At 46.2% G+C, this 15,656-nt stretch overlaps 1 protein-coding gene across 5 annotated transcripts in view; it reads right to left on the minus strand.

Annotated features, from left to right (window-relative positions):
- The window catches only part of LOC130165303 (nck-associated protein 5-like), a 126,045-nt gene that overhangs the window by 72,566 nt on the left and 37,823 nt on the right, over positions 1–15,656 (minus strand). For 4 of the 5 annotated variants that reach the window (XM_056370452.1, XM_056370453.1, XM_056370458.1 and 1 more), the window contains one exon: positions 14,376–14,449. In XM_056370452.1, coding sequence (XP_056226427.1) covers positions 14,376–14,449 — 74 coding nt within the window. Of the gene's footprint in view, positions 1–2,834; positions 3,214–14,375; positions 14,450–15,656 lie in introns of those variants that run through there. The other variant, XM_056370454.1, reaches the window with a different exon arrangement.

Genomic DNA, 15,656 nt, shown 5'->3' on the forward strand with positions numbered 1-15,656 from the left:
CGTGGGAGAAGATAAATGTAGAGCAGGCTAAGGGGAGGAATGCATTCAAAGCACCCTTAATTGAGCTGGATGGCCTGCAGTCACAGAGGCAGAGCGTCTCAACAAGGCCGGGGCTGGCGAGATCCTGAGATGTGCCTCACACGTACACATCATTAAACCGGCTGCTTTGGCTCGCGGCTCGGCGGTGCCGACGAACACTGCACAGACAGTGGGAATTACATGGGAAAAAGTTGTCTGGAAGGAGCTCCCTCCTCCTTCAAAATGAAAAGTCCCCTGGCTGTCAATGAAGGGGAAGTGCTCCCATGCTGAGGCCCACTGTGTCGGCCATTGAACAGGGGAACATTCCTCAGTAATTCAGTTTGACCTGAACCCAATATGCTAGCCGAGGGTCACTGAATACTGAGCGCCACATACAGGGAGCAGACGAAAGGGGAGGAGGAAAAGTTGGGAAAATCGGATGTAGAGGAGTGAGAGGCGCAAGTGACGGACAAGACTCGGAGGGGGTGGAAGGAAACACAAAAGCCCACGTCAGTATGATCTGCTGGAGTGGTCTTAATTTTGTCGACTGTATTATTTGTCAGACTGGTGTTTTGACTTAACGATTATCGCCCCGATAATGCTAACTGGCATCCAAAAATGACCAAACTTTTCACATCCGCCTCTTTCGAGAGAATTTGCTTTTGAGCTTACAGCGGCATCTAGGCCACGATAGATTTCCGCCACGCCACTCAAAACACAGAGCAAATGCGCCCGTTGCGTGACTTTTAAATGAAAACTTGCTTGAAATGTAGGACACACGATGCAGTAATGGAGCGTGTTGGTCCGACGAGAACGTGGCAGCAGGGAGGAAATGATAATAATAATAATAATGTGGAGAAATGGCTGTGCCGTGGCGTAGTTGGGACGGAGAGAATTACAGTTTTAATTCTATAAAAATCAAATCCCTCCACTTGGCAATCCTCTTATCAAGTAATCCCCAGGTGGGTTTCAGAGGCACAGGGCAGCAGGCTCAAACTGCCCCAGTGCAGCAACACATCTGCCCCAGCGGCGGGATGATATCACCGGCTGCTGCTCTGCTCTAAATAAAGGCTTTAAATTGACACTGTCCATGTAGATACTGGGCCAAACATCTAAACTGTTGTCTTTGGTTGCTGTTGTGTATACAATTCCAAAAAACATTAACACTGACATAAATATTTGATAGATGTCTGCCCTGGTTGGGCTGGGTTCACTGGCTGGAGTCTATATAGGAGATTACTCAAGATTAAAATGCATGCAAATTGTGCATTTAGTGCATGGTGTAATGGTGCATGGTATGCAGTCACAGAGGGGAGGAATTTCCCCCAGGTCGAAGATCCTACTGACCACAACATTAGTTCTCAAGGATGAGAAGTCACATGGTTATTGTTGATGAAAACTAGAGTATAAAGCCAAGATCCTGAAATGAGGTAAAGTATTTTGTGTCATTCCTGAAGCACCTCAAGGTTTGGGGCAATTACAAAACTCATATTGGGAGTTTAAAATTCAGGAGTGCTACTGGAAAACATTTTGGATTAAAGGCCCAATAAATAACTCTCTCTATGATGCAATGCTAGATTCCTGAAGCAATGCTGAGATATTACTTTTGTTTACTTCCCTGCTTGACTGTCCTTCACTGAGACTGCCAACATTCACCGGCGTTTCCAGCTATAAAGCATCCACTACATGACAGATGCTATTTTCTGCTCTCATGTTGGGAAGCACCCGTTCCCAGGGCAAAAAAAAAAATCAAACTCATACTAAAAAAAAAGAAGACAGAGAATGGCATTTCTCTCTGGCACATTGACAACACCAGCAAGAGAGCGATGATACCGTCCATACTCTCCCATGCTCTTGTTTTCATGTTCCCTTGCACTTCTGTTTTTAGAGGCAACAAATCCAGCTAAGAATATAAAAGCCAGTGTCCAGAATCCTACAACTGGCATCCTTGGTGTGTTAGCTGCAAACATCCCAACCTCTCTCTGTGTACTGTAAATATGGCCGACTGTGAGGAAAGGACCCCCTGACCCGCTGTAACTTTGACATATAGACACCGGTGCCACAGCGACTTGACGCCGCGTTAATGGAGCCGCTGACCATAACAGAGACCGTATCCCCTCAATCCATATTCTCCACCGCTTAGCTGTATCCACACTTAATTCAACAGCAGTCATTTCAGTGTGGGATTAGTGGGCTGGATAGAAAATCTTAATCTGCCAGCGAGAGAGTATAAGGAAAGAGAGGGAGTAGAGGGAGGGGAAACATGCATTCCTGCACATACAAATCCCCTGCAATGCTGGATTGTTTTACCGCTGCTTAAACGACGGGTATCCATTTCCTTCTGTTATCAATCAGAATCAAAGTGGTTTACGCAGCGCCCCTGCCCCATGCTGTTGCCACTAGCAACAGGACACGCGATCCCCCCCACCACCACCACCACCACCACCACCACCTGAAACCGGCTAATCGGGCTCAGTGCAAAATCAGAGATCATCCCCTGCACATGTGTACAAACGCATGCTCTATGAAATATGTTCCCTCCTCATGGGATTATTAAGAAAATTGCAGCTCAGGACAATGTGAAGACGTCTGAAGGAGGTGCAGCCGAGGGGGGGGGGGATCATCAAGCCTCATTGAATTAGGCACAAGAGAAGCTGAGTGTGCATGTATTCTTCTGACAACAGAGAAAGTATGGCACATGAACCATTTCCCCCGAACGAGGACAATCAATCAAAAAGACAGTGAAATCATACATCTGCGCATGAATTAACGCCATTTGGTCACGTCGTGTACGCTGACGACCGTCCGGCTCTTACCCTGGTGGAGATGCAGCATCCTGGTGCATTCAGAGGACACACATGGTAATCCACCAGCACGCTTCCCTCCTGCTCTGCAGCTGCTGCCCAATGATCCTGCAGATGATAAAGTTTACATCCACAATGCAGCACTGCCGGCTCTACGCTGCTCCCTGCCTGCCTCTCTTGACTTGACTGAGACCAAACTGCCTCTCCTCCCCTCCTCTCTCCTCTCCGCTCAAAATCCTCGCTTCCCTCCCTCCGTCTCCTCGTCGCTCCTGTCCTCTACCCTCCCTGTCTCTCTCAATCTGGCAACATGCATTGACTCTCCCGATGCTGCTCCCCTCTACTCCTCTCTTCCTTCACGCAGCGTACGCTCTCCCTCTCCGTGCTATGCTTTCTCTCACTAACACACACGCTCGGAGGCTCCTCTTCACACACACAGCGCTGCGTGCCCCCCCCACCCACCCCCCGCCCACACCGCCTCCTGGCTTTATGTTTCCCCGGAATATTTCTCTCTTCAGTCTGTCTCTGCTTCTATCTCTCTCTCTCTCTCTCTCTTTCTCTCTCCAGCTCTCTAACTGCGTCCCTCCTCCTCAGGCTTGCGGGACATTTAACATGTGTTCAGGGAGAGGGCTGCTCTTCTGCCTCTCTGAAGGAGGCTCTTTCCTCAGGGGAGGAGAAGTGAGGTTGGGGTGGGGGGTTGTACGGAGGAGGAGGAGGAGGAGTTTTTGGGGGGTGACAACAGCGTTGAGGGGGGTTTAACTACCACAAGGCGACGTGAACAGGCAAGCAGCAGCCGGCATGTGATGTTCCACTAAGTGGACTCTTTTAGCGCAGAAAAAAGGCAGAGAAGGTGACAAAAAAAGACACATAGGGACAACAGAAGAAGACAAGAAGAGAGAAAATAAACAGAAAGAGGAAAACTAGAGGAATGAACCACATCTTGAGGCAAAAGTTCAGATTGTCCAAACTTTAAGGAAGCTCAAAGAGACATCAGGAATTGTACAAATAACAAGGGGCACACTTTTGGGCAGCCTCTCCTTGAAAGCATTCATTATCTTGCATCCGCATGTACAAAAGATGGAGGTCATTATGCGGAAAATTAAGGAAAGATAGCTTTCAGAAGATTTCAAGCCCTTTCAAACCTGAGCAAATGTTGTATGCAGTGGGCCTGGTTGACGGTTTTGGAAAGTTACTTAAATTGAAAGATGCAAACTTCCTTTTTTTTCCAATGCTGGATGGAAAAAAAAGGAAGAAGTGGTTTCAGATGCTGTTCAGTGATCTGACAAACACCCTAAACTGGCAAAATGTTAGAAACGCACCTTTGTCTCTCCGTTATGGCGCTTCATCCACGCTAAGCCACTGTTTTTGACACCCAGAAAAATTGAGCTTTTTGAAAAACTGTCTCCAACTCTGAAAACACTGGCTGCCTGTTTTAGTGCAGAGAGGGAAAACAGAGCATTTGGACGTCGACACAGAGAAAGAAAGAGAAGCCAATGACAAAAGGCAGATAGGGACAACCGAGGAAGAGATCAAGATCAAGAGAGCGAAGGACAGAAAGTGAAAGCCAGAGAAAAAAAAAAGGCTGAGAAAGAAAGAGAGAGAGAGAAGTGCTTGGGTCTGCCTGGGCCGAGTGACGGACCAGGCTCCAGCCCATCTGCCGCAATCACAATCAGTCTCAGCTGAATGGCTGTGACAAACTGCAGCCTGAAGCCCACAGCCTCAACCAGGCAGGACGCCTGCAAGGGCTGAGGGAGATGAGAAGAGGGGGATGAAGAGGCAGAGGAGGAGAGGGGGGGGGGCACAATCTATTGTCTGCGCCCCAATAGGACCAGTGCGAGAGGGGGCGGGCACTGGAGGGGTGAAAGGGGGAATTAAAAGGGTCCCAGTGACAGGAGCGCTCAGTTAAAGAGGGGAAAGAAAGGACGGGGCTGACTTAGAGCCGGGGCCATCACTGCCACTTTGCACCACATTCACTGTCACTAATGTCCTAAATGACACTAACCATGTGAATAGAATGGGATGGGATTGGGGGGCTGGATAAGTTAAAGATGAGGCAAGGTGGAGTGAGACTGGAGATAAACATGCAGGGATGAGTTGAGAGTCCCCCCCTGCACCGTAGATTATTTCATGCTTGGAGATCAGGCATCACCCAACAGTGATCATAAAAAAACTGACACATCCCGTCACCTCCTCGTTATCAGAGGTCTCGTAAAAAGCTGGCTGCCACATTCCCGTTTGTCATCATAAAAACTCGGAAAGATTCATGACGCCTGATTATTGCGTATTTGACCGAAATGTCATGCAGAGAGGTAATTGCGTTTATCATACGCACAGCTGTCTCGCGGGGGAAATCTGAATGCAGGGCAAGCATGATTTGATTCTAAGGGCAGGTGGTCACCAATTAGACACCATTGTCCCATTCGGAAGAAAAAGACAAATGGACGGATGAGTCAGCACGAACACATACATATGTGCTGTAATCAAGAAATATTGAAGGCAGTGTTCCATTCTAATTTGATCAGCAGCGAGCGGCCGTTCATTGAGCGATGGCTCCAGTCTGCAGAGCTGCAGAGCTGCAGAGCTTGGCGGTGGTGGCGTTTGGCATCAGAAATAGATGTGCTCTTAATTCCCAGAATCCCCCTCTTTCCCATTATGAGGAAGAAAAATTCTGCTTAGACTTTATTTTTATTTCTAGTAATGAGCATGTATGTTTGTATGGTGCCATAAATGTATGTCTGTACTCGCTAACTGTGTGTGTTTTGTGTGTATATGTGTGTGTCTGAGCATGGGTTTGCAACCATAAATGTAACGTATGGGTTTGAGGGTGCATGTGAAAATTAAGTGTGTGTATATTGAGTGTGTACTTTGCTGTGTGTATAATACATATTTGTGTATGTTGTGCATAAATGGGGTTATGCATGTGTATCTTTTAGAGTATATACAGTGTGTTTGTGTGTGTGTGTGTGTGTGTTTTGTGTGTGTATTACTGTACATACATGCATGGGTGTATTTAGGTTCTCCCAACTGTAATTTTGTCCATTTATTACACTGCGTGTATGTGATGGTGTGTCTGTATTGGTAATATTCATGCAAGTTGGAGTGTGTGTATTAGTGTGTGTGTGTGTGTGTGTGTGTGAGTGAGTGTGTGTGTCCACCGTGTGCGCTGAGTGATCTGCTGAGCTCATTAAGGCGCTGCTTATTGCTCTGCCAGGGGTGTCAATGACAGATTCCACTGTTTGGAAACACTCGGCCGCCCACACAGCCAGCCTGGCTCCACCACTGTCGCGCGCACACACACACACACACACACACACACACACACACACACACACACACACACACACACACACACACACACACACACACACTCAGGCTAGGTTAGCATTCCACAGAGAGGAGGGGGGGTGCAGGGAAGGAGACAGGATGGTGCTGGGACAGTGGCTGGAGGGACGGCGGGTCGATATGGATTTGTAATGGGGTGCAGGGTGGTCTGGGGGAAAGGGATGCCCGTGCTTGCGGTTGTGTGTGTGAAAGGAAACGTGTGAGGTTAAGCACCTTTGAACTGCAGCGTAGAGTGGCCTGGGTTAAAGGGATGCTAGTGGTTATTTAGATCCTTCAGTGAGTTGAAAGCAGAAATTCAACAACATAAAAATACTCGCAATCACTTTTTGTACAACATATTTTTGGGAGCTTATGTGGTTTTAACAAATTTATGCACTTAAGTACATAATCACATATGTACTCATATACTTATGTGTTCAAGACGAATGTCTCTGCAGAGACATAAGGGAAAGTTGTGGCAAGAACAGTGTAAACAAAATGTATTTAGGTTTTAAGTAAAGCTGTTTTTTGCAGTTTGGGGAGGCAGATGCAGAGAGCTCTGGCAAAAAAATAAATAAAAATTCAGGATCGTCCAGTAAAAAACTTGAACTTGGCCACAATGCAATGCAACAGCATCCACCAGTGCCCTGGACTGGCCAGTGAAAGTGCACATATCAGGTAAATTACTTTAGAGCCTGAATCTAAAGTTTGCAGGGGACAAAATGAATGAGGAAATGACTGCGACTCTGAAAACTAAATACCTTTATAAAGTTCTGTATTAAGCCTTAAAACTCATGGTTGATATTTCACCACAGTGCTGTCTTTGGTCTACACATGGACTAAAAGCAATAATTCTGAAGTACTGCTCCTTTCAGAGTTAAATTATCAAGGCATTAACATGTAGGCAGCATGTTAATGTTACTGTACTTGTCCAGATGGAGCTAAATTCAACCGCTTTATGCTGCTGGATAGTTTAATGTATTCCAATTGATCATATTTTATGAGCTTATCATATGTTTGGAATGTAAAATCCTCAACTCCAGCCATAAAACAAATGTAGTGGAATGAGAATTAAAAATGTCTCTTTAAAATGTGATGAAACACACTGTAGCTACACGAAATGGAAATACAGAAGAAGAGGTGTCTCAAAAGTTTACATTTATATGTACGTGAATGTACAAACATCCTGTCAGGGCAATGTCCTGGGCTCCAGCCGTCAGCCACACTTTCCCTCCACGACATTAATCCCCTGCAGCTTGATCACAGATGAGGGACCAGTGGTGGCCAGTGGGGGTGGGGGGTGGGGGCAGCATGCGTCACTCCAGTTCATTACCCGGACCGGTCGATTCTGCCGTCTAGGTGTGTGTTCCCCCGCCAGACATTAATCACACAGGGGGTAGAAGAGGAAAAACTTTGTTTCCTTCCCGCTCTAAAGACGATTAGCGTGTACGCGGTGTTTGAGCTTAGACATGCTTCCCAGAACAGCTATTTAATATCTGATACAACTGAGGAAAAGTAAGGGGTCTAAAATCATTTGGAAACACATCAGAGGTTCTATGGGTGGCTACAATCCATCCAGGAGATATTCAGCTGTCAACATGGCTAGACTCTTTTTGGGAAGGGGGGTCGGGGGGGGGACAAGTAAAGGAAATGCCAAGCTGTAGACAGGCAGCGTGTTTGTTTACTCAACACAAGCCTGCTCAGGATCTACACGGCTCGGAGCGGCGAACGCCCAGACAGATGCAAATCACATGATGGGTCACGCTGCGCGAGTCCCTCCAGAGGCCGTGTGTACGTGTGTGTGCGTGTGTGTGTGCGATGTTTAACTTCTGTGTGGCAGAATGAAGTGTGTAACACAATGAAAGCGATAATGCACCTCCGTCATGTTTCATTAAGCAGGGGGATGGGGGCGGAACGACAGGCGGGATGGTGGTGGTGGTCCGGCCAGACATCATCAGCAGGCGGAGATTTTCCCCTCTCTTCGTGGAAGTCAGGAAACGCTTAACGTCATCAAGAGTGGAATGAGCAGGATTAACACTGACGGAATTAATCTTTAATTAATGTCAAGTGTATCTTTAAAAAAAAAAAAAAAAAAAAGCTTTCATTCCTTTGGTGATTACAGTAAATAAATGAGACTATTATGAGGTAATCTCAGAGGTATCCTCCCTCTCATACCGACGGTACCGTTAGTGATAGTGCGTCTACAAATTAACGCTGTAGTTTTCTGTCATATCCTTTTAAATTCTGCGCATTTTACTGCCGTACCGACACGGACCTGATGGTACACACTGTAAAAATGCACTGTAAATGCGACTACAATACCCATGAGGTGTCGAAATCAATGCGGTAGGAGGTTATTGATGTTGAAAAGCAACATTCCTAGCACGACAGTCTTAAACGATTCCTGAACAACTTAAATCTACTTGCCTGGCGGGATGAGATAATCACTTTTCCTAAGCCAGTCCAATTATCCTCTGCCGCTGTAGCAGTATCTCCGGCAGTATATTCTACTGTAGCTGTGTGTTGTGTCTTGAATTCTTGAGTTAAAGTGATTTCCACTGGCACCGTGTGATCTTACTCCGGTGGTGAATTTGTTTCATTTGCTTAAAGCAACATTGGATTTTATAAATCATCAACAGACTGACAGGACGTGCCCTCCCAAAGCTGAAGTGGTGTGCATTTCGCAAATTTTCGCCCCCTTTCCTGTTTCCTCTGAGAGATGAGAGGATGTTTTCCGGAGAGCCCTGAGCTGGAGGTAAATAGCGTGGATGCAACCACTGTGACTCCCACTAGCCAAAACCACACGGGATCTATCAACAATCCAAACCACACAGGATCTATCGCTCTTCTTATCTTAAAACGAGGATGTTTTCAGGAGCGCTTTGCAGCACCCATATACGTCAAAATAACTGCACGCTCTCATGAGCACAAAAGGAGTCGTAGCACCCTCTCCCAAAGCTTATCTTGATAAAAAAAAAAAATAAAATCTTTTCATTGCACAATGGAGGAACTCAACTGTTAAGCTGAGTTAATAGACCTGGATGTTGTGCGAACCTTCATTTAATCAAACGTACGACTGACATCAGATAAAACAATTTATATTCCGAACTAATACACAATTTAAATACTTTTCCTACAGCACAAGACCTTCGTGTTAGAGCCTGTGACCTGCTTAGACAAACAACAGTGGCAATTAGCCATTATGCAAGACCCCACTGAAAGAGACGCGAGGTCTCAAACACAGCTAATTGCTTCTAGGAATGGAGATAATAGCCTATTCAATACAAACACCAAGGATACGTGTCACAAGTCCTTTAAAACGCTGCATATCCACTACATCCCGGCTGGAAACAACAACAACTGTATATCTGCAGCAACAGGAAATATCCATAAGTGGAGATTTTGGTTTCTAGAACAAGAGCAGTGGACAGCTGCTTAGGTTTATACTTAACCTTGAATGCATCAGAAACTTAAAAGTCTGGTGGTGCAGGCGGTGCAAGCATAGCGTATCACTACTTAAGTGTTCTTACCCAGCGTGCACGGGAATGCAGCACTGCGACCAGCTATGAAACGACCTTGAGGGAGCATCAATAAAAGGCTTCATTAACCCATTCGATTAACCTCCTCCTCTCATAAGCTCAATAAAACTGATGCATGTATTTTAGCCGGGCCCGGAGTTCGCTCATGAATCAGGGCTGGGGTGTTTGGCATTTACAGGACTGGGGAGACGAGCGTGTGTGTGTGTGTGTGTGTGTGTGTGTGTGTGTGTGTGTCCCGCCCAGGCCAGGCGGACTGAGCGAATCCTAGCTTGGGGTAAACTGGCAAGTGTTGACTTGTGTCACAGGGCACCAGCAGTGTCACCTCCTTAACCGCTCGCTTCAGGGAGTTCATCATCGTTGTTCGCGGTTAAATCCTCACTGACAAGTACGGTAAAGATCAACACCACGCGTTGCTGCGCCGGACATGCCCCTTGCTAACAATCAAACACGCTCTGATAGATGTGAACAGCTTTTTGCTAATTACAGATAGCACACACCAAAGGGAAGCCCCTCTTGGCGTGATTACCTCCTATTTTTGGCCGCACATTCTTCATGGTTCGTACCTCACAAGCTTTAATCAAGCTTCTCTTACTGTGAAACGGAAGCACAAATAAAACATTTTAAATGATCCAAATACCAAATTCCACCAGTGCCTGAAGGTTCCAATGAAGTTTTCATGGACTGATTTATTTACCCACTGACGGTTCCTCTGAGATATTAAAGAGTCTGGACTCCCGGGCCGTAAAGTGACGTTTAATGGATGGATTAGGCAAAGTCATTCACTTCAGAGGGCACACAAATATACTTTGGGAGCATATTAGATCTCTTTGGAGCTTAGCGTGATCAAATTATTGCATTAGACTGGTCAACTTATCCAATTAAAGTTGTAAAATGCATGGCTCTCACCCAACCGAGACGGCAGATCCCTTTGGGGCGTTTGCGGGGAGGCTGAACCCTATCCACCTCCTCATCGACAGAACAGGCCTCGCCACATACTTCAGCTGAGGATTACAGCCTTTCATCTCTCTCAGACCGCCGGCAGCACACAGGCGTCTTTGAGGCCAGATATGGCTTGTAGTAACATCAGTAAGGTCCAGATTTGTAAAGCTGTTTCCCAGCTTTTGCGCTCCTGTGGTCTTTTTTTTTCTCTCGTGTGTCTACACTCGCCATATTTTTTCCCTTTCACTTAACCTCGCCGTCCTCTGAGCGCAAGGACATTTTCTTCCATTAGTGTTCCCGAAATGACAAATTTAGGGAACACTCAAAGTGCTTTTGAGCCATTTTTGAGTTCTTTAACTTCAAGTGGCTTAAAAACTCAGCACTTTCAGTAGCTGAAACAATTAGAAGAATTTTGAAAGAGCTAATCCAAATGATACTGAGGGATTTATACTGATTTAAGGACAGGCGTTTAAAAATAAAACTACACTTCAAAACCCAACAACTTCAGTCAGTCCAAAATCAAAACCTCAGACCTCTCCTCGGCTGATGAGACGAGGACAAATGGACGGAAATGTTGAGCGCTTTACGGGACAAAACAATTTTCTGTGGTCAATTTTCAGTTCTACCCACAGGCAAATTCACGTACACAAAGAAAGTCCCATTACCTATAATCCCTTAGCTAAACACACATCTGATCTGACCTCCACTTTCTATCTCTGGCGTCTTTTGCTCCACCGTTGCTCTATGAACATGACAAATAGCTTATTGATCAGCAGATGTCGTCGCTAATGTCCTTTCAGCCTGAGCTGCAGCTGCAACCGCCTGCTCCATGCAACCTGTCCTAAGCCTCTTGGATCTCCAGCTGAGTCCCCCCCTCCTTACACACCTCCCCGCATCCCAGTCGCTCTGAGCAGGGGCCCCCACCCTTGCCTGCCGGCCACCCTCCTCCAACCCTCCCCTGTCCCTCCCTGTCCTCCAAGGTGTGGAAAGGGTCACAGACACACACCATCTGCTCCGGCAGAGAGAAAATGGCAGGTGAGGCAGGCCTTTCGAGGGGGGGTGGGCGATGTGACCCAACACTGGCCGGCTATGCCAGTGCTTGACCCACTAAAAACAAGGTCAAAGGCAGAATCAGGGAGAAAAAAACAAAAACAAACACCAGCTCAGCACGGTGACAAATCAAGAGTGAGAAAATTGGTGGAAGCAGAGATAGAGAGAGAGAGAAAAAAAAGAAAAATCTAATCTACATTGTTTTAATCCACGGGGAAGATTACGCAGTCACGGTGCCTTGACACAGCAGCTTGTCAGAAAGAGGTCATGCAAACTCACTCCCCGGCTCGTCATGCTTTTTAACGCTGCCGAGCGTCCATATGTCCTTCCTGCACTGTCTGTCACTCAGCTGAAGTCTTTCATAAACTCACTCAACATTTTCACATCAAACACATCAAAGATGCAACTGTTTGTCAGCGGCATTTCAAGGCCACCGCTAATGATATCGCGAAGCTTAAAAAAGAAAAAGAATTGATCACGTTTAATGAGAGTACACTGCAAACTAATGATGAATAAGTGGAAAACCCCCGGGTCTGGTTCCTACTGTACGTTGTGTCTGATGTTGCCAAATTTGGATTTGTTCCATCTGATGTTGACACTGTGCCGTGGAGCTTTTGTTTCCGTCTGTCAAGGACGTGGTCACATTGAATAGAGGGTGCAGGAAAGCCCGGCCAGCATCCCACTGGGGTTTTGTGCTCCACCGAGCAATGATGCTGCGACAGAGTGCAAGACTGTATTAGTGTGTGTGTGTGTGTGTGTGTGCATGGGGCTCTAGGATGTTGAGCAGATGCGTCTGACGTCCATGGACCTTGCTTCTGCGTATGTGATACCGGCTTGGCAAGAGAAATTGGACATAACACATCAGAATGTCTGGAAAAGCTTCTTAAACCACCTCTTGTAGCATAGTCCATATATCTGCTTTCGACCCATACACTCACTATGTTCCAAACAACCATAGTTTCTTCACATCTTCCTCTTCACGGTTCCAAAGTATCACTGAAAGCAGCGTATTTAGAGATTTACTGAAAAGTCTCAGAGTCTCCCTCCTAACCACAAAAAAAAAAGAGGAAATGTTGTTGCGTTTGCATTCGACAGGGATATTTGATATACCTTACTAACTCAGAAAAGTGCCTGGCTCAAAAAGAAGTCATAATTGTCCAATCTGTGTACCTCACCAGTGTGAAACTACCCTATAATATGGTACAATGAGAGACATGAATGCAGTGGGTCACTGGGTCATGACGTAGGGATGCAGAGAACTAGAGGAATGTAAGAGCTTCTCTTTCTCCTCTTGACGGATTGATGGGCCCCATATTCTGAGGGGTGGAGGGAGACATCTACGGCATCGTGAGATGCTGCCTAATAAGGGGAAGGAGGCGTTTTTTTTTTTTTTTGACTAGCAGTCTATGTTTTAACTCAACAAAGGCCTTTGTGAAGTCATTTATCACTGTCGCCACTCTGAACCGAACAACACTGGAAAAGTGATGAGAACAAATACCTCCTTCCTGGTGGTTTGTTGTTTCTAAAAACTGAGCTTCAAAAATGTGGAATATTCAAAGCAAGGTGCTGGCTGAATACACACCGGTTTGTTTACAGTGTCAAGATGGTTGCATATAAAACTACGCAGAGGTTCTTACGGTGATACCTCTCATTACTCTGTGTAAGACAAAACAATGCATTATGCTCATTGGTAATGGGTGTTTTTGTTTTTAGTTCTTCCACTCAAACGAGCTTGAAACCCTGTGTTGTACTGCAGGTTGCGCTTCAAGCATGGAGGAGTTTACACCACTCAGCTTCTTCCTGAATCATCTTACAAATGAAAAACACATATCAAACTTTTGTCTGTAACATTAACAGGGCCCGACACCATGGTAGGTCATTTACCAAACGCAACATCAACTACAGTTCTGATCGTGGTCACGACAGCCACTCCAATCCAAGTTCATGGCTTTTAAACCACCTGGTCCTCTGGCCCAAAACACGGGTCAGGCCCCACAAAGACATTTGGGTCTCTGTAAGTGGCTGTTAGGTCACTCTGGGTGTCATCGAAGACGACTTCCCTGTCTTATAAAGAGGGGTGGGGTTGACTTGGACGGGAGGGTCATTCCTTTACACATCACTTCCTTTATTAAGGGGCTGCCCTGGCCTAGTAAAGGGGATGGTCAGTGGTCATCCATCCCCCCAGCCACCCACCCTGAGACCCCTATCCCCCTGTGTCCAACCCCCAGCCCCTCTGTGCTCACTCAGGGGGAAAATTACTTTGAGCTGGGGGAATACAGCTCCATTGAGATGGAGAGAGGCCTGTACAAAAGAGGCTGAAGTTTAAAAAATTGTCTCTCTTTTCTATGGGGGCGGTGCATCACTGGAAGGGCAAGGATGATAGGAGCACGGAGGGGACAAGGTCATTAGATTGGCATCTCCATAAGCTCTTCATTCCCATTGTCTGGGCAAATCCGCTCCAGAGGACCTCCATGAGAAATGCCCCCAGTCAACCCCTCACTGAGCCCAGAGTCTCCTCTTTGTCTGACACTTTTTTAGTGTGCTTCCAACACAAAAAGCATTTCTCAGGCACACCGTACAAAGCTTGTCTCGCGCTCGAAACCAAACAACATTGTTCTGCTGCCTCTGGTTGGGAATGGATTGCAGGCAGCTGCTGATATTCTGCGGCAATAAAACATCTGCCCCAAAAGTCTTGAGAACGCCTTACCTTCGGACATTACGGCGCTCCTCCTCTAGCTGTTTGAGAAGCTCGTCGATGCATTTGTTTGCGTCCATGTATTCCTGCCAAGAAGAGACGAGAAAAAAGCCAAAAGTAAACAACGGAGTCAGTGTGCAAACACCCGCTCGGAATATCAGCTAATTGGAGATGCAGGCTTATTTCAGCTTCATTACGAACATTATCAAATGTGCCAAATAATAACAGTGAACGCTCATTGATCAAATGTATACATGAGATGCTGATCAACGTCGTGACTGGACTGTGTATGTTTTCAGTTAGTGTAGAGAACAGCAAAACAGAGTCGTGGTACTTTTCTAAAGAAAAAGTATTTTTCTAGAGAAAAGGTGCGATTAATCACTTGAGTCTCTCTCTCTCTCTCTCTCTCTCTCTCTCTCTCTCTCTCTCTCCTCTCTCTCCTCTCTATGTGTAACTCCAGAAGCACCTCTGGGTAACTTCTAACGGCTGGCCCAGAAGCGAGCCCAGCTGTGTAATGTCAGCTGGGAATAGCCCACACTCACAAAACGTGCGCTACTGAGTTACAGCACGGACGAAATGAGCTAAGGCTAAGAGCAGAATGGAAAGAACAGATGTCAGGATTTCTTGGCTTTGGCCTAATGATTTGCCTCTTAGTGGACCGACTACATAAAGCAGAAGGGGGGGGGGCAACTGTAAGAAACAGGCCACATAGGCACCATACTTCAACCATCTGCGTTTTCAGACATCCGAGGTACAGTACATAACACACGGGCCGGTTGTGACCCGATGCTGTCAGATCAGTGTGGTCTAGGTTTTAAGACTAATTAATTAGAGGTTAGCTTGACAGCTCATGACGCATCTCCTGGGTAAACGGTTATCTCAGTGGGACAGATGCTCTCCATTGATTTCTGGAGACTCTGGTCATGTGCTCGCGCTGTGATTAAATAATGGGGATTCCCATGAAGAGGTCACTGGGCCGGGAATCTAAGTCTGAGAGAGAGAGAGAGAGAGAGAAAAGAAAAAGTGACAGCATTTGTGAGCCATTTATTTTGGTGGCGTCTGTTTTGACTATGAGCTCCGCATTAAAAGCTTCATTTTTGTGTTATCCAGTTTATTCTGTTTGTTATCTCACTCTTCTAATTAATCACTGGCAAAAAAATAAAGCCTCTCTGCAAGACTCAAAGTGACACTGTTGAAATGGAAACCACAGGAAATAAACTTTTCTGAGAACCCTTTAGTCTATATGCGACAGTAGAGTATATCACACATTGCTGTGGAAGCACACTGTGAATC

This window comes from Seriola aureovittata, chromosome 24, assembly GCF_021018895.1.
Source record: "Seriola aureovittata isolate HTS-2021-v1 ecotype China chromosome 24, ASM2101889v1, whole genome shotgun sequence".
In the NCBI taxonomy this organism is placed as follows: Eukaryota; Metazoa; Chordata; class Actinopteri; order Carangiformes; family Carangidae; genus Seriola; species Seriola aureovittata.